The following is a 24,422-nucleotide window of genomic DNA, read 5'->3' on the forward strand; positions in this document are numbered from 1 at the left end:
GCACGAAGCTGAAGAGGTGACCAAAGACCAGGTTCTCCCTCACTGAGGCCTCTGGAATTTTCTCCAGATCTGCTTTTAGGGATACTTTCCCTGAGCCCTGAGCTCAGGTATCCCTCTAGGAGGATGCTTCTAACCTTTATGTTGCATAGGTAGTTGTAGATATACCCACACATTGATTTCTCAGGTTGGCTGTGGAATTCCAGAACGAGCCTTCGGCCCAGGAGAATCCATTCACAGCTCCCAGTGCTGAGAAAGAAGACACCTTGGAGGCCTTCTCAGAATTTCTTCTCAGTGCCTGTGACTCCTTGTGTATCCCCATGGTGATGGTGGGTTTTCTGAGCCTTGGACAGCATGAAGCTTGGGGAGGAGAAGAATGTGAGAGCAAGCCAGGCTGAGAGGCACAAGACAGTGACTCGACTACTCAACTGGACCTTCTGAGAGTCGTAGCAGTGTTGTTCTTGCAGCCACTTTTCCTTTGGTTTTAAAATCACAGTACAGTGCTTTGTTGTAAATAATAGATTAATAGATGCCTCTTAAAAAGTAGAAAGCAGTAATAATAAAATAATAAATAGGTAATGTTTATGAAGTGATAAATGCTTTATATTCATAATTTAACCCTCCCAGTGACCCTGTGAAATAGGTCCTATCATTTCCCGCAATTTAAAGATGAGGTTGTCATTTTTCTATGGTTGTAAAGCAAGTATATGACAGTGCTGAGGTTTGAACCTATGTGTTTTTCTGCTTAGCAAAGAGTAGCAGTCAGTGTCTGATCTAGGCTTCACTAAGAAGCACATATGTGAGTTCTGTAAAATGACAGGTGAGAGACCTGAAGAGATCCCTGGGTTTGAGCTGACTTGAGATGGAGATAGTAGGAAGAGCGGGGTCCAGAGCTATTGACTGTGCAGATGATCTTGGGTGAGTCTCGTCCTCTTTGAGGTTTGGACATCCTGTGAGCCTGTGAGGAGCCACTGTTAGTTGGGAAAGGACACCTCCAAAATACCCACTGGGAACAGTAGGTGGCAGCAGGGGAGCATCCTCTGGTTCTGACAGGAGAGAGCCTCTTTTCCTTGAAGAAGCCTCTGAGGCAGCATGCCAGGGTCTTCAGGTGGGTAACTCTCAGGAGCCAGGGGTTGCAGCCCTGATTGGCACACACTAACAGTAACCCTTCCTCATCTGCTCTGCCTTCCTCTGAGATTTATGAAGCGTTAGAGCTAGATCTAGAACTAGATCATAGAATTATTGTATTATTCTTGCTTTCTACTTTTCTGTATTTTACACATTTTCTTTAATGCGCTTGTATTACTTTCCTAGCGGAAAAAAACTTGGTTTGAAAACCAAATGAAAAGTATCTGTAAGAACCATGTCCCTGAGGCCCTGCCTATTTACACACAGGGAACTGAAACAGCGAGAGGGGAGGGGGTGACTGACCCAAGGGCACACAGCGACTTCGTACAGAGCTTGAAATAGAACTCAAGTTTCTCTACTCTTAATCCAGAGCTCTGTCTACCATATCAGGCTGCCTCATGATTCTGTTCAATGATCACATGAAAAATAAACGTGAAGGAATTTTGTAAACTAAATTATTATATGTTAGAAGCGTGAGCGTCACTCTGCATTACAGTTTAGAAAGTGCCTTTTACACATGAGATATCATTTGTTTCTGGGAAGTAAGACTTGTTATTTCTGTTTTACTCTTTGGTAGAGGCCCGGAGAGGTAACGAATCTTGAACAATTTATTAAGTGGCAGAAGATGTAAGCCTTGGATGCAGGCTTGTGACTTCAGGTCCCCTAGCGTTTTTTGTGCCCTTGAAATGAAAGAATTTAGTCTCCCATTGCTAGATGATGCAATTTTTGCTGACGTTCTTTCTTCTTCAGAGGCTCAGTCCTGGAGGACTGTGCTCTCCCTCTTGGTTCTTTGCAGAGGTACTTGGAACAGGCCACGCATCCAGCCTTGATGGAGGTTTTCCTCTCAGTTCTGCACAGCCTTTTTGTCATCGTCCCCCACATGAAGGAGAAATTCTCCAAGAAGCTTGGTAGGCAGCAGGCAAGTGTGGAAGTTGGGAGGGAGGCAGGCACCTTAGGCAGCTGCTCAGGGTACTTAAAGAGTGCATAACCTGTGGATGGGAGGCTTATGTATTCATTCAGAATCAACATCCACACTCTGCCTAGTGTTGAGTGGAAGGGTATATCATCCATCAATCAAAAGTCCTTAAAGGCAGTTCTCAAATTAATTGATACTTCTCTGAGAATGTGAAGAAGGTTCCAGTTCAGAGCCCACAACAGACCTCCTTCCGCTAATTACTCTCATACTCCACATTCCCTCAGATTCCCGCAGGATTTGAATTCCCCCAGGATTCAAACTCAGGGAATCTAATCTGGCTCTAGAGCCTGCTTTCTTAATCTTTATGCTATGCCTGCCCCTTATCATTATCATTTACTGTCTTTTCTTTTATTCCTGTCACATAGCATGCAGTGGGAAGTCTGCCATGGAGAGGTAGCCAGGGTTCAGTCATGAAGGGCCTTGTTGACCATGTTGGGAATTTGGACTTTATCTTGGGAGCATTGAGTCTTAAAGAAGGATAGTGACAGGCTCAGATTGCTGTTTCAGAAAGATCCTTCTTGGAACAGTGTGGACCATGAGTTAGAGGGAGGCAAGATTGGAGGCAAGAAGTTCAGCCTCTTGCATTAACTCAGGTTGGTGTTAGGAACTAAGGTAGTATGTGTGTGTGTGGGGGGGTGGGCTGTGGTGGAATGATTGGATGTAGGGCATGAGGGAGAGGGAATAGTTTAGGGTAATGCCTTGGCTTCTGGCTGCCGTCTAGGTGGGTGGTGGTGTTTTTTATTGAGTGGAGGCTCCCTAGAGGAGGATCTGGTTTGGGAAGGCAGTAGAGGGTGTGATCAGTTTGGATCAGGGTACCTCTGAGATGCCTGTGAGATGTCCCAGTGGAGCTTTTTGGTAGGTAATTGACTATGTCTGAGGTCATGGGAAACATCTGGTCTTAAATATAGTGTCACTTGAAAGAAAAACGCACAATGTAAGAGTTGTAAGTTAAGTTTTATTTGGGGACCTTGCTGAGGACTATAGCCCGGGAGACAGCCTCTCAGATAGCTCTGAGGAACTGCTCCAAAGAGGTAAGCGAGAAGCCACAATATATATGAACTTTTTTGCTTGGAAAACATGTAGTCAATCATAAAAAGATTACTGCTAGTCACAAAAAACGGACATCTCAAGTTAATGATTTTAGTGCCTTTTTTTGTGTATGGGAAGATGCAAGAATCTGGGGTCATTTGAAACTTTTCCTTAGATAGCCATCTTAACTATCTAGGGGCCAGTATATCCAAAGCACAGAATGTTTCCTGTTTTTCCCCATCCTGACTTCCTCTCAGGGCACACTGTTGGTGGGCTGAGCAACTGCATTGGCTAATGGCTTGATCCTTGTAGAATTGGAATAGCAGGCAGCATTTTTTCTTTACAATAAATATAGAAGTTTTCAGCATCCAGCCTTTCAATCATTCAACAAACATTTATTGGGTACCTACTACATGAAAGGCACTGTCCTAGGGCAGAGGATGTAGCAGTGAGCAAAACAGACCCCTGTCCTTGTGGGGCTGAGTCTCTAGTGGGGAGCAGGTGAGATTCCTCATGGTGAGTGTGTAAAATGAGATGATCAAAGGACCAAGACAAAATAAAGTATAATATTTAGTGGTCAGGAGCAACAGATTACTCCAAAGTCCACTGGTAAGGAATGGTTGGAGAGGTAGGAAGAAACCCAGAAGGGGATGACATTAGGGAAGCCAAGTGAAGAGAGTTTTGTAGATGAGGGAGTGGTCATGAGTGTCAGATGCATCCCAGAGGTCAAGTAAGACAAGGACTGAAAAATGTACATTGGACTTGGCATCATTTAGGCTGTTGGTGACCAGAGCAGTTGCCGTGAGTGGTTGGGGTGTAAGCCAGACTGTAATGAGTTGAAGAGTGAGTGCAAGGTGAGGCAGTAAAGACAAAACAGGCATATCTTTCCGTAAGTTTGGTGTAAGGGGGGGAGGTGAGAACTGGGGCTGTAATTGGAAGGGGACATGGAGTTAGGAAGGATTTTACTACCGCCTAAGACTGGAAACACTTATTCTGTTAGCAGCGTATACGAAGGAGCAGTAGAGAGATCCAGGGGTACTCAGCAGAGCAAGGTCCTTGGAAAGGAGAGGGGCCAGGATCCAGGGCTGGGGAGTTGAGGGGCATACCTTTTGCAGTTGTCTATTGTATATTTGATGTGGGATTTTGAGGGAGTTTCTGATTGATGGTCTGGGTCATCCTGGAGAGGTCCCTTGTCGCTTTTCAGAGGTATCTTTGTTCTCTCTAGGAAAAGAACAGAGTACAGGAAACCCTTAGGAAGCTATTCCATGTAGGAAGTGGGAGGAACTTCTAGGAGAGGGTAGGAGGCTGTGTGGAAGAGGGGAAAAAGTAGGACCTTTGTGATTAGCACATATGGGTTGTGCAATAACCATCCCTTGTTTATTGACATTGGGCAAATTAATTTTCTTATCTGCAATGTCCTCAACTAGAACATGGTGATAATAATGGGAGTGAAATGAGACAACATATGTAGATTTCCTGAATGAGTGTACCTCTTAGTCATTGTGACAACTGACATATACTCCTTTCCTTCCCTTCATCTGCTCTTTCTGCTTGCCATACTTGAAGAGCCAAGAGAATCCAGTCTTGGGGTGCTGAATGGGTGCAGCTTCAGAAGTGTAGATCTCCGGCGGGGCAGTGGTACAGAGCAAGGCATGTAGAGAAAGTGTGATTACAGGGAGATCTATGTAGCCTGAAGCCAGGTAGAACAGGGTCAGGACCCAAACAGCAAGAGAAAAGAGGGAAGCAGGCACTGCCAGCCAAGATGGGGCAGAGACCTGAAGTCGGGGGTGGAGAAACTCTGGATCCCTGAGAGTCTGCACCACGAGGAACCCTTCCAGCAGGCAAACTGGGCGTTCCCCTGCTGAGGGAGCCATGGGTTAAACTGCTGTCCTGGAAAGTTGCTATGAAACTCTGAGGGATTAATTCCCTACCAGAAGCCCTGCGATAGAATAAGATTATCCCCAGCCCTGGAGCTGGTGTAGTGGGAGCTCTTGTCAAGAATCCTGCTTTTACAGGGACCAAGGATGGACAGGACAGAGGTCAGTTTTGACAGAGAGCTGCATGGCAGGGCGGGGTGGGAGCGGGGAGACTAGGAGAGTCAGGCAGTGCAGGGACCTGGGCCAGGGTCACCGGCTAATGCAGACTGTTCATCAGAAAGGAAGATGGACTTTTATTCAGTACCTACTCTGAGCTAAGTATTTGTTAGATCTTCTATATTCATTTATTTTACTTAGTTTCACAACAACCTTCGAGGTATAGATATCAAAACTGAGTCTCAGAGAAGTTAAATAAGTGTTCCAGAGTCACATTTCTAGATAGTGATGGAGCACATTTCAAACCCGGGTCTGTGTGACTCCAGAACTAGTACCACCCAGACTTGGGAGTTTCTGTAACAAGTCTAGTTTAAATTGCTCTCTGCTTTCTTCTCAATTCTCCCAAGCTGCCTCATCCTTCATAAAGCTGACCCTGGAACTGAAGGCCAGGTTCTGCAGCGGCCTGAGGTATGTATGGTCCCAAGGGGACAAGTGTCCTTCTTGACTGGACAAGTGGAAATTTCTGATTGGTGTGGTTTAGTCATAGGACCTTGGGGGGGATTGACACAGTGTGGGAATTGCTCAGAAGCTGATGGTACGAGCTGGATGGGCTTCTGTAGCTTTTACTTGTCTGGTTCTGATGAGACTTTCATTCCATGTGATACTTGGATGGGCACCTGTAACATCAAAACTGGAAGGGCTCTTAGAGATCATTTGTCTAACCCCTCATTTTACAAACAAGGAAACCAAGGCCCTCACAGGGTAATCGATGCTGTGTCCATCAAGAGAGAGTCATGTTCTAGTTGCTGCCAGCCCAGCAATTCCAGAGGAGAGACTCTCTTGTTCAAAGTAGAGAGGTTGCTGCCTCAGTCTGTCTCTTTAGGTTTCTAGAACAGCCTTCCATGCCTTCCCATTTTTGATTTGCCACCTGTCTCTGCATTTACTCAGCAGATTCCACTTGTTACTGCCTGCAGTCCTCAAGGTGACCTCAGTGCAGTGTCTAGCTCTCCTTCCATATCTCCGAATAGAACACCAACATTCAGGAGGGAATACAGGGATCCACCTGGATTCAAAGTCACAATTTTAGATGTTTGTAGTTCTCCTCAGCTACCCATTTTGGATTCAACAGCTTCCTCTTTTTCTAGTACTCCTCAGCCCTTTCCTGACCCAGGAGGACTTTTTTGTTTATATGTTTTATTTTATTTTATTTTATTTTTTAAATAAATTTATTTATTTTATGTTTGGCTGCGTTGGGTCTTCGTTGCTGCGCACGGGCTTTCTCTAGTTGCAGCGAGTGGGGGCTACTCTTCGTTACGGTGCGCGGGCTTCTCATGCGGTGGCTTCTCTTGTTGCGGAGCATGGGCTCTAGGTGCGTGGGCTTCACTAGTTGTGGCGCGTGGGCTTAGTTGCTCCATGGCATGTGCGATCTTCCTGGACCAGGACTCAAACCTGTGTCCCCTGCATTGGCAGGCGGATTCTTAACCACTGCGCCACCAGGGAAGCCCGATATGTTTTATTAAATTGGAGCTTAGTAGCCCTCCTTGATTTATTTTTTTCAGGAAAGTTTTAGTGAATGCCTATATGGGCCAAGTGCCTAAGTTACATCTGTGGGCAGCAGGTTCCATATTTACTTTTCACAGCTACCTCCAGACCTTCTCTACCAGGGCCATGGTTAGAATTTCATTGGGCTCTGGCACAAAGCAGTGGTGCCCCAGTACACGGCAGGGATAATGCTGTCCCAGCCAAAGTAGCAATGTCCTCTCTTGTTCTGTCTTCCTCTTCTCCCACTAAGTCACTCAGCCCTAAACCAGGTGTGTTCCAGTTTCCTCTACTACATGTGCATCAACCTCCTCTCAGCTCCAGAGAAGACAGGACCACCTTCCCAAGAAGGTAAGATGCTGTAGTTTGACCACTCTTGAGGTCTGTGGTGGTCTTTTAGAGTCTGGATGCCTTGCTGATTGACTGGATAGTGAGTCAGTACAGTAATAAGAAACCTTTGCTTGAAGCTACCCAGAGGAACCATGGAATCATGGAATGATGGAACTGTAGGCTGCTTCCTAGGGAGGTGAGATAATAAATCAGAAAACAGTGGAATCCAAGCCTCTGGGACCTTTAGACCTTAAGGGTTGAGAAGGACCCTAAAGCTCAACAAGTCCAGTTCCTCCCCGTGACCAACTTCTCTGCATCGTCCCTCACACCAGGCCTCTTGCTCTCTGCCTGTTATCTCCAGAGACCTTTGCTCAAAATATCTTGAACAGCCTGTTTCATTTCTTCGTTCCTTCATTCAAGAAATATTTCTTGAGCATCTACTATGCCAGACTCTATTCAAGGAGCTGGCAATAGGGATACAAAGTCCTGTTCTAATGGAGTGGGAGAGGCAGACAATAAACACGTAGATATAATGTCAGGGGTGGATGGGTGCTATGGAAAAAAATAAAGCTAGGTGAAGGGATGGGGGTGATGGAAGGAGGAGGTACACGTTAGATAGGGTTTTCATAAGGTGGTGAGGAGGTGGCATGTTGGCGGAGGTCTGAGTGAGGTCAAGGAGTCCCATGCACCATCTAGGCAGGGGGAGCGGCAGATGCAGGGCTGAGAGCTGGAGGTTTTCCCTTTTGCTGAGTATTAGTTGAGCTTCTGCAGCATGTCAGGGGAGGCCTAAGTGCAGCTGCGGATACAGTGATAATTACGGTATGTTCTCTGCCCTAAGGAGTTCCTCTATCCTAGACCTCTCCCTCTTGCTATAACATAAAACAATTTAATCATTGTTTTATTCATTCATTCAACAAATATCGTGCCTTCTTTGTGGGTGACATTTGCTGCTGGCTGTGTTTCCTCTTTTTACATTTATGAAGATGTTGTCTTCTCCCTACCGACTTCCCAAACCGCTCTTTTTCCTTTGTCTTTCTCAGAGACTATGCTGAGAGAGACAAAAGCACAGGTGAGCGTTTTCATTCCTTCCAACACGGCTTGGCTCCTAGTTCTCTCACTGTACCAGCCACTCCTCTCTGCTCGGTGTCCAGCTCTCTGCCTCCTATTCAGGTGTGGTCTGGCCTGCACAGAGAATGACATGATGACTTCTGCCATGGTGGCAGCCGCATCACAACAGCCTCTAGTGTTCACCAGCACCAGTCCCTGCTGCAGGCAGCTCCCTCTCTTGTTGGAATAGGAGGGGCCCCACATGTCTGCCCCCTCAGACCCTGAGATCTTGTCATATCTCAGATCACCAGGAAGAGCAGCCGACCTTACTTACATGCAGACTGCTTCTTTCTTTTATGTATGGATGTGCGAGGCTCAAGGATATTAGTTTTGTTATTATCGCAATGGTCATAGTGTGCTTTGGTGGAAAAAGCCCTAAGCTTAGAATTAGGAAACCTAACCTGACTCTGCTAGCACATCGCAGTGGGACATTCTCCATCTCACCTTCCACTTGGCCGTAGGCCCACTGCACTGGCAGGATGGACCCTTTCATTTGACCTCTAACTTGGACCCCTGCTTTCAGTCTCTCATCCTCCAACCAGTCTTCACCAACTGCTAGAGGATCTATCTGAAAATCAAGCCTTAACATCTAAACTACCCTGGCCTTCAACCATTGTCTCCAAACATCAGGCTGTGGGGCATAGTCCAACAGTGATGGAGTTTTCTCTGGTCTATGGTGAAATTTGGAAAATAAGGGTAATGTAGTGAATTTTCCATAAAGGTGACTTTATTCAAAATTTAAGCTCTGAGGTCCTTTTCTTTCATATTCTTTTGGTATTCAAATGTTCTTTCTTTTAAGAAACAGAAGTTTCATAAGAAATTTAGGAATCTGCTCTCAGGATAAAATCCAAATTCTCTACTCATCATTCAAGGTCTTTCACAATCTAGCTACAAATTACATCACACAGTTCCACATCCCTAGCACTCCACATCTATTCACTGATGGGCCAGTCACACTGAACTCCTTGCTGCCCCTTATACACAACTTCCTCTTATGCCTCCAGGCTGCTGAACTCCTTGCTTCCTGGCTCAGGGAGTCTCTTCCCTCCTTTCTCTGCCTGTTTTCTCTTCACCCTCCACAGTTCCCTCCTCTTTGAGCTTGCCCTCCCTGTTGCAGGTGGCGTGAGTCACTCTCTCTTCCACGCTTGAACATGGCACTGATCACATGTCCTGTAATTATCTGTCTCATTATCTGTTTTTTCCCACCAGCTGCCAGCTACTGGAGGTAGGGCCCATGTCTCACAGCCTGGCCTAGAGTAGCCAATCAGTGGACATTGTCAAGTGAACCAATGTATCCATGTCCTTCCACATGCTACCTTCAGTCTCTCCTGGTAGAGAGGAAGAAGAGACTGATTTCCTTTTATCCGGCGTGTATCCTTGCTACCCTGTGCAGTACTCTATATGTAGTAGACACTCATGTGCTCATTACCTGCTCTCCTGTGTCCTTTGTGTGATTTTTCTCCTGCTTGTTCCCTCCCCAGAACTCTCTGCAGTGTCTGAGCTTCTGCAGCATGGGCTGCCCCAGATAAGCAGCAGGAGCCCTGAAAGCCTTGCTTTCCTGTCGGATCGCCAGTATGTGGAGGGAGCCACTCGCCAGAGACAGTACTGCATCCTGCTCCTCTTCTACCTGGCCTACATTCACGAGGACAGGTCAGTGCTCAGAGCTGGTGGCTGACAGTTGGTTCTGGAACCTACATCTTCAGCCAAGTTCAGTTCAATAAATGTTTACAGAGGCATCCTCTCCAAGCCTGGTGCTGGGCACTGGGGACACAGAGATAAGTGAGAAATGGCTTATATTCCTCAGGGGCTCACGTTTTGGAGAGGGGGTTAAGACAGGTGGGTAGTCTGTCTAGAGACAGAGGCCTAAAATGCTAATGAGAATTCCTTGATATCCCTGAGGGTGTTGTTCGTGCACCAAAAAAAAATGTCAGTGGCTTACTTTGGTTTTAAGAATTACTATACAATTTATTAAAATTTAAAATCAAAGGACTATTTTCTGTTAAGCTTTTAAAAAAATAATTTATTGAGGTAAAATTTACATAATTAAATTAACCATTTTAAAGTGAACAATTCAGTGGCGTTTAATATATTCACAGTGTTGTGCAACCACCATCTCTATCTAGTTCCAAAATATTTCCATCACTCCAAAGTAAAACCTCTTATCCATTAAGCAGTCACTACCCATTCCTTTTTCTCCTCAGCTCCTGGCAACCAACACTCTGTGTTCTGTCTCTATGGATTTATCTATTCTGAACATTTCCTATAGATGTGATCATACAGTATGTGACCTTTTGCACCTGGCTTCTTCCACTTATCATAGTGTTTTCAAGATTCGTCCAGTGAGCATAATGTTTGTAGCATGCATTGGTACTTTATTCTTTTTTTATGGCTGAATAATATACCGTTGTATATATACACCACAATTTGTTTATTCCTTCATCCGTGGCTGGACATTTGGGCTGTTTCCACCTTTGGGCTATTGTGAATAGTAATGCTGTGAATATGTGTATACATGTATTTGTTTGAGTACTTGCTTTTCTCTTCCTTTTCTGTATATACCAGGTGTAGAATTGAGGAGTCATATGGCAATACAATGTTTAACGTTTTGAGGAACTTCCAAATTGTTTTCCAGAGTAGCTGTAATCCTACCAGCAATATTTGAGGGTTCCAGTTTCTCCATATCCTTGTTAACACTGTTGTCCATCTTTTTGATTATAGCCATCCTAGCGGTTATGAAGTGGTTTTTGCACTGTGGTTTTGATTAGCATTTCCCTAATGACTAATGATTTTGAACATCTTTTCATGTGCTTCTTGGGCATTTTTATGCCTTCTTTGGAGAAATTCAGATCTTTGGCCCATTTTTGTAACTGAGTTGTAAGAGCTCTTTATATGTTCTAGATACAGGTCCCTTATAAGATATATGATTTGCAATTTTTTTCTCCCGTTCTCTTAGTTGTCTTTTAACTTTCTTGATGGTATCCTTTGAAGCACAGAGTTTTAAATTTTTATTAAATCTAATTTTAAAAATCTGGGTGGGGATGAAATATGTCTGTTTTTTCTGTTGTCATTTATGCTTTTGGTGTTGATTTTAAGAAACCATTTTCTAACCCAAAGTCATGAAGATTTACTCCTTTATTTTCTTCTATAGTTATTTTCTTTCACAATTTTAGCTCTTACATATAGGTTTGTGATCCATTTTGAGTTAACTTTTATGATGGTGTGAGGTAGGTGTCCAATTTCTTTTTTTTTGCATGTGGCTTATACAGATGTTCCAGCGCCACTTGTTGAAAAGATTATTTTTCCCCCTTTGAATTGTTTTGACACCCTCATTGAACATCACTTGACCCATGTGATAGTTTAAAAGTTTTTCTCTGGACTTCCCTGGTAGCACAGTGGTTAAGAATCTGCCTGCCAATGCAGGGGACGTGGGTTTGAGCCCTGGTCCGGGAAGATCCCACATGCCGCGGAGCAACTAAACCCATGCGCCACAACTACTGAGTCTGCGCACCACAACTACTGAGTCTGCGCACCTCAACTACTGAAACCCGCACACCTAGAGCCCCTGCTCCACAACAAGAGAAGCCACCACAATGAGAAGCCCACTCACCGCGGCGAAGAGTAGTCCCCACTCTCCATGACTAGAGAAAGGCTGTGCACGGCAACGAAGACCCAACACAGCCAAAAATAAATAAATAAATTAATTAATATATATAAAAAAGTTTTTTTCTTATTTTAAAACTCGTGCTTGGGGCTTCCCTGGTGGCGCAGTGGTTGAGAGTCTGCCTGCCAATGCAGGGGAAACGGGTTCGAGCCCTGGTCTGGGAGGATCCCACATGCCGCGGAGCGACTGGGCCCATGAGCCACAACCGCTGAGCCTGCTCGTCTGGAGCCTGTGCTCCGCAGCAGGAGAGGCTGCGATAGTGAGAGGCCCACGCACCGCAGTGAGGGGTGGCCCCCGCTTGCCGCAGCTGGGGAAAGCCCTTGCACAGAGACGAAGACCCAACACAGCCAAAAATAAATAAATAAATAAATTAATTAAAAAACAAAAAAACCCCCTTGTGCTTATTGTAAAAACTCAATAAAAATGATTGGCCATAACGTTAAAATACTTCCCCATACACCTGCCAGAGTTAACTACTATTAGGTACCCTCCATGAACTCTTCTGTGTGTTAACACAAATATAGGGGCTTCCCCGGTGGCGCAGTGGTTAAGAATCCACCTGCCAGGGTGGGGGATGCAGGTTCAAGCCCCGGTCCGGGAAGATCCCACGTGCCGCGGAGCAACCAAGCCCGTGCACCACAGCTACCGAGCCTGCGCTCTAGAGCCTGCGAGCCACAACTACTGAGCCTGAGCGCCACAACTACTGAAGCCCACACGCCTAGAGCCCGTGCTCCGCAACAAGAGAAGCCACTGCAATGAAAAGCCCGCACACGGCAACGAAGAGTAGCCCCCGCTCGCCACAGCTAGAGAAAGCAACGAAGACCCAACACAGCCAAAAATCAAAACAAAACAAAACAAAAAACAAAAAACCACACAAATATACTTTTTTTTTTTTTAATATACAGAATGGGATATAATACAAGGTCTTCAACTTGCTTTTTAACTTAACAATGTATCTTGGACATCTTTCCATGCTGCTACATGTATTAATAGGTCTACCTTATTCTTTTGGTAGCATAATATTTATATTATGGCTGTTATCCATTTTCTTTTTAGTTTTTAAATAAACATTTTATTTTGGAGTAATTTTAGATTTACAGAAAAGTTACAGGGAATACAGAGTTCCCTTATACTCTTCACCCATTTTCTCCTAATACATAACTGTGGTACATTTATCAAACTAAGACAGTAACATTGGCACATTACTATTTTTTCCAATTTTTTAAATTGTAAAATACACACACATAAAATTTACCATCTTAACTATTTTTACTGTACAGTTCAGTAGTATTAAATACATTCATAATGTTGTGCTACCATTACCACCATCCATCTCCAGCACTCTTTTCATCTTGCAAAACTGAGACTCTATACCCATTAAACAGTAAGTCCATTCCCCCCTGCCCCCAACCCCTGCAACCACCATTTTACTCTCTGTTCCTATGATTTTGACTATGCTAAGTACTAATTATAGTGGAATCATACGGTATTTGTCTTTTTGTGACTGGCTTATTTCACTTAGCATAATGTAAGGTTCATCCAAGCTGTAGCATATGTCATAATTTCCCTCCTTTTTTGCACCGAGTAATATTCCATTGTGTATGTATATACCACATTTTGCTTATCTATTCATCTGTCGATAGACACTTGGGTTGCTTCCTTTTTTTATCTATTGTCAATAATGCTGCTGTGAACATAGGTATACAAATATCTCCCTGAGTCCCTGCTTTCGATTATTTTGAGTATATACCCAGAAATGGAATTGCTAGATCATCTGGTCGTTCTATTTTTAATTTTTTGAGGCGATGTCATACTGTTTTCCACAGTGGCTATACCATTTTACAGTCCCACCAACAGTGCACAAGGGTTCCAATTTCTCCACATCCTCTCCAATACTTATTTTTGTTTTTGTTTTTGTTTTGATAGTAGCCATCCTAATGGATGTGAGGTTGTTATCTCATAGTTTTGATTCGTGTTTCCCTAATGATAAGTGATGTTGAGCATCTTTTCATGTGCTTATTGGCCATTTGTATATCTTCTTTGGAGAAATGTCTATTCAAATCTTTTGCCCATTTTTTAATCAGATTGTTTGAACTTTTTTGTTATTGAGTTTTAGGAGTTCTCTATGTATTCTGGATATTAATTCCTTATTAGATATATGATTTGCAAATAATTTCTCCCATTCTGTGGGTTGCCTTTTTACTCTGTTGATAGTGTCTTTTGATGCACAAAATTTTAAAACTCATAAAGTCCAGTTTGTTTATTTTTTCTTTTATTGCCTATGCCGTTGGTGTCATAGCCAAGAATTCATTGCAAGAGTCAATGTCAAGAAAGTTTTGCCTTATGTTTTTTTCTAAAAATTTTATAGTTTTAGGTCTTAAGTGTGGATCCATTTGGGGTTAATTTTTTTTAATATCGGTTAGGTAAGAGTCTAACTTCATTCTGTTGCATGTGGAAATCTGGTTTTCCCAGCACCATTTGTTGAAAAGACTGTCCTTTCCCCACTGAATGGTCTTGGCACCCTTGTTGAAAAGCATTTGATGATATATGTGAAGGTACAATACTATTAACTAAGCTTTATTCAGATTTTACCCATTTTTCCTCTATTGTCCCTTTTCTGTTCTAGGACACAATCCAGGGTACTGCATTGCATTTAGTATTACCTATTTAAAAATGTTTAATTTTGGGGGGTTTTAATCTGATAGGTGAGACATAGGGTAGAAAATTTAAAAGATATAAAAGGGTATATAGTGAAGTCAGTTTCCTCCTCATTGCCATCTCCCTGGCATGTACAAATATAGACGTCTCCCTCCCCCAGAAAGTAACCCATTGAACACACAAATGTTTAATGATAAATACGAGAAGGGTGGACTGGCTCCCAAAGCAGGGCCTCCTGAACCCCAGAAACAGCATCCTTCTCTTTAACACTGCCGGTCCAGCTGCCTGATGCTTTACCTTCTAGGTGTGAGTGAGGAGTCTCTGGCCTCTAATAGAGCCTTGCACAAAGCATAGAACTATGTGCTATGCATGTGTGACGATGCTTTGTTAAGTATATACAACACACTCTTTGTGCAAGGTGTCATTAGATTGTGGACATGCTGGGACAGAAGGACAGTGGCTGAGGGAGGATGTGGCAGGGCAGGACAGCCATCTCTCCCTTTTTCACTCAGACTCTCCTTGGTTGACAGGTTTGTCTCAGAGGCGGAGTTATTCATGGCTGTGCGAAGCTTCCTCCTGTCTCTGCAGGACCAGGGTGAACGCCCTCCACTGGTGGTCTTCAGAGCTTCCATCTATCTACTTGCAATCTGCCAGGACAAAGACGGTGCGCTAGATGAGGTATGGACCAAAGTGCCTGGGGCTTTTCTTCCTCCTCCTGCACCTCTTTACATCACGGTTCCTTGGGAGACTATGATGATGTATATATAGAGAAGGTGGGTGGCAGAGAGAGAGAGTGTGTGTTGGGGGAGTGGGGGAAGATAGAGTGCTGATATATACATAGTCCTTGTAACTTAGCCAATTCTCTCAACAGTACTGGGAGGCAGAGATTATTATTTCCATTTCATAGATAAGAAAATCAAGACTTAGGTTAAAGTATTGATAACTTTTGCTAGGTCACACAGTTAATTGATGGCATAACCAGGACTCCAGCTCAGACTTGACCAACTCCCAAGGCTCTTTTCTTAGTACCACCTCTGGTTTATGCAGGAGGAAAGAGGTGTGAGGTGTCTCCAGGTAACAGTTTATCGAGCAAAGTGTGTTGCCGGCACCCAGATCATTGTTAACCAGGCTGGTCTTGGATTGCTTTGAAGGTGGTTATATGGTACAAGTTTTCTCTCTCTAGCTTCTTTATAAACTCTCAGGGGTGGAGGACTATGTCTGATTCATCGCTGGATCTCTCACCTTTTCCACTGAAAATTGCTTTTATTCCTTAGATGTGGACTCTTCAACCTCAAATTAAGGATTCTCTTCCTTCAGTGACTATTAATTTTGCCTTTTTTAAAATTACTATTGGGGCAAATGTGACATGAGCAGACCTGGTTTAATTTGAATGGAATCAGGAAGGTATAGTAGAAGTGCAAGTGTTCTCAAGTAAGACAGATGTAGGTATATAATGTCCCATTGTCTCTCTTTTTGTGGTATTAGCAGACGTTGGTGATCATTCCCTAGATCCTTTAATTCATTAGGGATTGCAAAATATCATATCCTAATTCTGTCATTCTCTCTTTGTTTATTAACTGGACTATTTGTATAAAAAGAAACTTCTCTCACCAACTATTCAGTTACTCTGAATGGTAGATTGTATAGGAAGCATAGGGTGAATGTTTGATTCTTTCCCTTTAATTACCAGTTTTCAAAAAAAATGAGTTGGTTGCCTAGCACTCTCTAAAAGTGACCAAAGAGATTTTTTTAGTATCATGATGAACTCATCGATTTAAAAATATTTGATGGTTTCAATCCACTATATTATCCTTTTGAGGATCAAATCGTCCTATCTTTGGCCAGTGGGAGCCTATTCAAGGTTGCTCCTAAGTCCTTTTGACACAACCTTAGTAATCTTTGACAGAGTTTGAGTTTTATTTTCTTTTTTTTTAAATAAATTTATTTATTTATTATTTTTATTGTTGGCTGCTGCACGCGGACTTTCTCTAGTTGCGGCGAGCGGGGGCTACTCTTCCTTGCGGTGTGCGGGCTTCTCGTTGCGGTGCTTCTCTTGTTGCCGAGCATGGCCTCTAGGTGCGCTGGCTTCAGTAGTTGTGGCACGTGGGCTCTGGAGTGCAGGCTCAGTAGTTGTGGTGCACAGGCTTAGTTGCTCCACGGCATGTGGAATCTTCCCAGACCAGGGCTTGAACCCGTGTCCCCTGCATTGGCAGGCGGATTCTTAACCACTGCACCACCAGGGAAGCCTGAGTTTGAGTTTTCTAGTATCACAAGATGCTTCAGGCGTTCCTGCTCTCCCATCCTGTCTTGATCCTACCCAGTTAGGCTTTCACTCTTACCATATCCGTGACAATGCACTTGTCAAAGTCACCAATAACAGATACATGGCTAAAGCCAATAGTCAGTATTTTAGTCATCATCTTACTTGACCTATCAACAACATCTCTTTTCTTTGAAACACTGCTTTTACTTGGCATCTAGAATACTGGGTATTCCTAGTTTTCCTCCTACTTCTCTGGCAGTTATGTCTCAGTGTCTTTTGCTGATTCTCTTTTATCGCATTGACCTCTAAATGTTGTAGTACCCCAGGGCTCAGTCTGTGACTGCTTTTCTTTTTTCTCTAAACTTACTGCTTTGATGATCTCATACAGTCTCATGGTTTAATTCATGGCTGGATTAAACAAGATCACTCTGGCCACTAGGACAGTATAACAGAGGAGTACAAGGGTGAGGGTGCCGAAACCAGTTAGGAGGCTACAGCAATAATGTAGGCAAGAGAGGCAAGAGATAGTGGAGTAGGTGGTGAAAATCGTCAGCTTCTGGATATATTTTGAAGTTGGTGCCATAGGATCTCTTGATGTACCAGTGTGAAGTATGAGAATAAGAGAAAATAAAAGGATGTTTTCAAAGATTTTGGTTCTCATGAGGGTCAAAGAATTGTTGGATTGAAATACTAGAGGGAGTGAGCTGGAAAGATAGGAGGGATGGTCGTAAAATGGGATGCTTGAAATTGGGATTATTTGGGAGGGTGCAGTTCTTCGTAATCACAAGGTCCAGATACATGACCGTGGGAATGAATGGCTGAGGCAGGTAGAGGAGATTAGAAGAAGGAAGTAAGAGAATTTAGAGGCCAAGGTTTTCGAACTAAGGAAGTGGGAGTGAAAATAGCCTCCCTTGAGAGACTGTAGGCAAAACAGATTTTTGGCAGAGAATCAAAGCAGCAAGGTGAAGGGAATATTCAAAGAGGTACAGGACATAGGGAATTTGCTGATAACTGTGAGCGAGTTCTAGAGGGCACGTGGAAGGGTTGTGGAGCTGTGTAAGAGTGGGAGATGGGATCTGAAGAGGGCATGTCCTGAGCCATATGGGGGTGACCTGAAATTTCTGGGCTTTCTGAGGTGACTGATGTAAACGGGGGAAAAGGACACAATAGGAATAGTCCTGATGGCTTCAAGACTAATAATCGTGGCAAGACTGGTTCTTGGGGGCCATCTCTTCCCATCTACCAGTGGGTGTGGAGACTTAGAAGGTAGTTTATGGAGGAGCTCCAGATCTCCCCTCTTAGGTGTGAATCCATAAATGATATATAACATTGTTTTGCATTTTAAAAATTCTTATATAAATATATAAATGGCAATATACAGTCACAACTTGTTTTTTTTTACTTCATTTTTGTTTTTCTATTTTTATTTATTTATCCAGGTTTTTAAAAATTGTGGTAAAATACGCAAACATAAAATTTACTATCTTAACCATTTTTAGTGTACAGTAATGGTATTATGTACATTAATATTGTTGTGCAACTGTCTCACCACCATCTATCTCCAGAAATCTTTTCATCTTGCAAAACTGAAACTCTGTACCCATTAAACAATAACTCCCCTATGTGCATTGACCACTTATCATGTGCCAGGTGCCAGGTGCCATGTGGGTCCCCGTCAGGGTTGAGGTGAATCAAACAAACTCCCTGCCCTCAGGGAGCACCAGCTTGACAAGAGAGACAAAAAAATCTCCTACAAGGCAGGGAACAGCTGCAGTGCTTCCTGGAGCTGGAGGACCATTGAGAGCTATGAAAGCACAAGGAGCAAGAGGTTGTGTCCGATTGTGGCATCAGAGAGGCTTTGTGGAGGAGATGGTGGTAGTGAAGGGAGAACTTTCAGGCTGAGAGTAGAGCAAGATTTAAGATACAGAAGTGGGGAGTTACCCAGTCTATCCATTCAAGGAAGGAAGCCTAGTTTAGTGTGGCTTGGCTAGGTCATGTGGGAGACAGAGTGGAAAGAAGCTGGGAGGTAGACCTAAGTCTTTAACAACATGCTCGAAAAAGAAATTAAGAAAACAATTCCATTTACAATAGCATTAAGAAATTAAATATATAGGAATATATTTAACAAAAGAAGTGCAAGGACTTGATCACTGAAAATCACAAAACATTATTGAAAGAATTTAAAGAATACATAACTAAATAGAAAGACATCCTGTGTTCATGAATCAGAAGACTTAATAGCCAGTTATAAGATAAATAAGTGCTGGGGATGTAATGTACAGCATGATGACTACAGCTAACAATGTTGTTTTGTATATTTGAAAGTTGCTAAGAAAGTAGATCTTAAAAATTTTCATCACAAGGAAAAAACTTTTGTAATTATGTGAGGTGATGGATGTTGACTAAACTTATTGTGGTAATCATTTCACAATATATACATTTATCAGATCATTATGTTGTACTCCTTAAACTTATACAATGTTATACATCAATTATTTCTCAATAAAATTAGGAAAAAAGAAGACAATAGTGTTCAAATGGCAGTACTCCCCAAATTGATCTATAGATTCAACATAATCTTGATCAAAATCCCTGTTGCCTTCTCTTTTTTTTTTTTTTAAGATTTAATTTTATTAATTTTTGGCTGCATTGAGTCTTCATTGTTGCGCACAGGATTTCTCTAGTTGCAGCAGGCATACTCTTTGTTACGGTGCGCGGGGGCTCTTCTCATTGCAGTGGCTTCTCTTGTTGCGGAGCACGGCCTCTCGGCATGCGGGCTTCAGTAGTTCTGGCACGCAGGCTCAGTAGTTGTGGTGCACAGGCTTAGTTGCTCTGTGGCATGTGGGATCTTCCCGGACCAGGGATCGAACCCGTGTCCCTTGCATTGGCAGGCGGATTCTTATCCACTGCGCCACCAGGGGAGTCCCTGACTTCTCTTTTTTTGTCCAGAAGTGGACAAGTTGATCCTAAAATTTATATGGAAATGCAAGGGACCCAAAATAGCCAAAACAATCTTGAAAAAGAAGCACAAGGGGTTTCCTGGTGGCGCAGTGGTTAAGAATCCGCCTGCCAATGCAGGGGACCACAGGTTCGATCCCTGGTCCGGGAAGATCCCACATGCCTCAGAGCAACTAAGCCCTTGCGCCACAACTACTGAGCCTGCGCTCTAGAGCCCGTGTACCACAACTACTGAGCCAGCGTGCCACAACTACTGAAGCCCGCGCACCTAGAGCCCTTGCTCTGGAACAAGAGAAGCCACTGCAGTGAGAAGCCCGCACACCGCAATGAGGAGTAGCTCCCACTCGCCGCAACTAGAGAAAGCCCGCGTGTAGCAACGAAGACCCAACACAGCCAAAAAAATTAATAAATTAAAAAAAACACAAGGTTGGAGGACTCACACTTCTTAATTTAAACTTACTACAAAAATAGAGTAATCAGGACAGTGTGGTTCTGGTATATGTCTAGGTTAGACAACCAGATCAATGGAATAGAACTAAGAGTCCAAAAATAAACCCATATATTTTTAAAAGGATGCCAAGACAATTCAGTGGGGAAAGAATAGCCTTTTTAATAAATGGTGTTGGGACAGCTGGATAGCCACAAGCAACAGAATGAAGTTAGACCCTTACCTCATACCGTACACAAAAAATAAATCAAAATAGATCAAAGACCCAAATAAAGAGTGAAAACTATAAACTATAAAATTCTTAGAATAACATGTTAAGGAATTTGAGCTTTGTAATATGTGCAATGGGAAGAGATAGGTTTTTGAGGGTTAATAAATGATTCCAAACACCTGCCATTTGCTTTCTCTGTGCCAGGCCGTATGCCAAGTGCACCGATTAATCTGCCGCAATCCCTGCCCTCAAGCATCTCAAGTCTAGTGTGGGAGGTAGACAAGTACACGCTGACAATTATGATACACTGTGGTATCATTATAGAGCTGGGTTTCTCAGCCATGGCACTATTAACATTTTGCACAGTATAACTCTTTCCTGTGGGAGGCTGTCCTGTGCATTGTAGGATATTTAGTGGGATCCTGCTCTCTCCTACTAGCCAGTAGCACTCTCCAAATCAAGACAATCAAAAATGTCTGTAAACATTTTAAAATGTCCTCTGAGGAGCAAAATCACCCCCAGTTGAGGACCACTGTTATAAGGTAAGCGCTGTGAGGTTTTCTTTTCACTAGAGGGTGCTGGAATGAGCCAGTGTAGATATCCTGGAGCACCGAGAAGCCAGTACATTTTTCCCAGTTATGTCTTGGCTGTCTATGTTTGTTGGGGATTGGGGTCTCTTGAGTCTTCTGCAGGGTGTATTTAGCCCCTTTCTTCTTTGCCTCCAGGCTGTGGTTGGCGCCATCAGAAAATTACTAGAGGGCATCCTGGACCTGCACCTAGTCTACACCCACCACCCCCTTGTGCTCAGGTTATTCCTGTTGTATCCAGAGCTGATGAGTAGGTTTGGGCACCGTGTCCTGGAACTTTGGTTCTCCTGGGAAGAGAGCATCTGTGAGGAGCTGGATAATGTCGCCTCTGCTGGGCAGCCCACCCTTCCCGCCAGCTTAGCAGCCCTGTTTCATGTGCTCAGAAGCAGCCCCAGCACCCTGCTCATTTTGCTAGTAGGTGACCACTTGCTCATTTCTACATTCAGAGATGGTGGGCCCTCTCTCTCTGGGAGCTGGTTTATTGAGGTCAGGAGGCACCCGCAGCTGCTTCTGCCTGCCTCTGGACTTATCACTGTTTCCATGTGAGTAGGAGGTCCTTTCAGCTGGCAGGTGCCTGGTTTCTGTAAGTCTGTACCCCTTCTTAAGTCTGATGGAGGTCTGCTCACTGAGAGATATGTGCCTCTCTAATCCCCAGGGGATATACCTATGAAATGCTGACCTCAGTCACCATTCCCTCTCTCCTCCCTGTCTTCTCTTAAGCATATTCTGTTAACAAGGGTTTGATGTCATAGGGGACCCCTGGGGCATGTAGATGAAGATGTCTGATAGCAGAGGGACTCAGCCTCTTTTCTACCATAACTCTCAGGATAATGTTACATGTGCAACACCCTCCCTTAGCCATACCCAGAATTTTTTTGTCATGAGTTTATTGCATATTCCAATGCTTTTTTAATGAAGTAAGACATTCCTATAATTTCTATCAGGTACATCAGTTAGATAAGTAGGCTGCCTGCTGTCTGCAGTTTCTAACACACTGACTTTAATTCCATCTTTTTTTCCTCATTATTATAGAGATGACTGCTATAATTTATATATATATTTTAAAAAGGAAATAATTTACACATTTGACAGTTTGTATTTAGTGACCAGTTACTAGTTTTAGGTCCCAAACTGAGCACACTAGCATATGAGACACTCTTTTTAGAACCCCTGCCTTCAATGCCAGTTCACTTACTTGGCCCCCCGCCCCTTAGTCCTGGAAGAATGACATAGCCCTTTTGAGAAGAGGGGGTGTTCCTTTGATATTCTTATCATCAACAAACATGATTCCCTGACTTTATTGGAGTGACTGTGGTGGAAATGACACCTGCATATTATATATCTCACATCCTTAGGTACCTACATCTGTCTGTATTCACGTTCTCATGTACACACTCCCCACTCAGACTTAAATCTTCACCTTCTTCCCTGAAATCTGTCGTCTTGTGAGATCACACACGTGTTGGCTTGATAGGGGCCACATTCATGCTATGGCTCAAATTCTTCCTTGGAGGAGGAAGAAAAGAGAAGAAGGAACGGGTTAAAAATAAACCATTAGTGCATAGGGAAAGAAGAAAAGATGGGATGCCAGGCAGAGTAGCAATGGACAGAGCTAAGATACTGGATTTTCTTTGCCAGGTAATGTATTCAGGGTCAATTCCTCACACATAACAGGTACTTATAAATCTTTGCTGACCTGTTGAGTTAGGGGTCTGAACAGATCTAAGTCTCTCAAAAAAGAAAAATTCAGATCTTCTGAGAAAGATACTAATCATGGTATCTTATTTTTTTCTTTTTAAACAGATGAAGAAATAGGTTTAGAGAGATTTGTCCAAGGTCACAAGAGCTGAGATTAAAACCCAGATTTTGACTCCCTAATGTTCTTTCCAGTAAACTCAGCTAAATTCAGTGTTTCATCTAATGGGAGAGCTGTTTGTTTGAGCACTAGGGATATAGGGATGAATTTCACCTAGTCCCTGCCCCATGGGCCAGTGAGGGACTCAGACACAACAAACCACTAACAACTGGAAGATGAAGGCTTCTCTGAGCTTCGATTTCCTCACATGCATAAGGGAGATAACATGGGGATAAATGAAAGAATATATAGGAACACTTGTGATATGCTGTACACGGTAGACTATCATTCACTGATTATTGACTGACTCTGAACCAGATAAAGAATGTTAATCTCACAGAGGCTTATTGAATTGCCAGGGTCATATAGCTAATAAAGATGATGACCATGACTGGAGCCTAAATTAATGAGTTTTTCACTAAATTAGATCCTAGAAACATCAGTGGTAAGAAAAAATAGCAAGGAACAGCTTTGTTGTTTATTCATATATATATAAATCCTACCATTTCTCCCCAGCTTCTAGCCACACAAAATATGTGTTGGTACCAATTTCTGTTTTTGATATGTGTAATTAACAGCTGAAAACAAAGCTGTTAATTGCCACTCTTATCAACGGGTGGTCTTTCATGTAGGTTGTTTATATGTAAAAAACAGAAGCTCTGTTTGTTCCCTGCTTGGCCACATCCCTCTGGTCGGTCCAGTCCCAGAGAGTTCTGGACAGTGCTGGACAGGAGAGACTTCGGAGTGGGCCATGCTCCACCCAGAGCCTTCCCACTGACCCATATGGTGGGGTGCACTCCTTCCCCTGGCATTCACCATGGCTGCCAAATGCTAAGTAGCCCCCTTCCTTTTGCACTGTTAACATTTACTAACTCAGGTTTCTAAGGAACCAGCTCTGGCAGTCAGGCAGCCGTGTGCCAGTGAAGGAGCAGGACTGGGAAACTGGTTTGGCCTTGGGCCCTGTGACCTTGGGCAAATCACACCTCATCTGGGCTTTAGCCTCATACTCTGTAAAGTAAAAAAGGTTGGTGGAAATGAACCTCTAGCCCTCACATTCTGAGATCCTCTTCTTCCAGAGATGTTTTCTGAGTCCCTACAAGGTAACAAAAATGAAGCCAGTCTCATCTCTGCCCTTCATTAAATCTTTAGTGTGGTAGAATTTACAATGCCACTGCTTTCTTGATAGGCAAACTACTTAATCTGTTCCAGTTTGCTCATTTGAAAAATCAGGGTGCACCTAACTGGAAGAGTTATCATGAAGATACAGATAATGTATAAACAAACATATAACTACAGTTTAAACACAGCACAGTACCTGACATTATCAGGCCCTAATTGAGCGATTGCTATTGATAATGTCAACAAAAATTAATCAATAGTCAATCTAAGAAAGAAATGGAAAATTTTATTTGAGCCAACCTGAGGATTATAACCCAGGAGACAGTCTTTCAGAAAGCTCTGAAGGAAATTCCCTGGCGGTCCAGTGGTTAGGAGTCTGTGCTTCCACTGCAGGGGGAAAGGGTTCGATCCCTAGTTGGGGAACTAAGGTCCTGCAAGCCACATGCTGTGGCAAAAAAAAAAAAGGAAAGCTCTGAGGACTGTTCTGCCTGTAAGAGGTCAAAGCACAGTGATACAAGTTTTT

The 24,422-nt window shown here is 43.3% G+C and overlaps 1 protein-coding gene across 1 annotated transcript in view; it reads left to right on the forward strand.

Annotated features, from left to right (window-relative positions):
* The window catches only part of MEI1 (meiotic double-stranded break formation protein 1), a 67,828-nt gene that overhangs the window by 19,139 nt on the left and 24,267 nt on the right, over nt 1–24,422 (forward strand). Inside the window, exons 14-20 of the mRNA XM_068561251.1 lie at nt 185–326; nt 1,922–2,033; nt 5,571–5,631; nt 6,956–7,053; nt 9,621–9,789; nt 14,989–15,136; nt 21,064–21,339. Coding sequence (XP_068417352.1) covers nt 185–326; nt 1,922–2,033; nt 5,571–5,631; nt 6,956–7,053; nt 9,621–9,789; nt 14,989–15,136; nt 21,064–21,339 — 1,006 coding nt within the window. The remainder of the gene's footprint in view (nt 1–184; nt 327–1,921; nt 2,034–5,570; nt 5,632–6,955; nt 7,054–9,620; nt 9,790–14,988; nt 15,137–21,063; nt 21,340–24,422) is intronic.

The sequence above is a fragment of the Eschrichtius robustus genome, chromosome 13, assembly GCF_028021215.1.
Source record: "Eschrichtius robustus isolate mEscRob2 chromosome 13, mEscRob2.pri, whole genome shotgun sequence".
NCBI lineage: Eukaryota > Metazoa > Chordata > Mammalia > Artiodactyla > Eschrichtiidae > Eschrichtius > Eschrichtius robustus.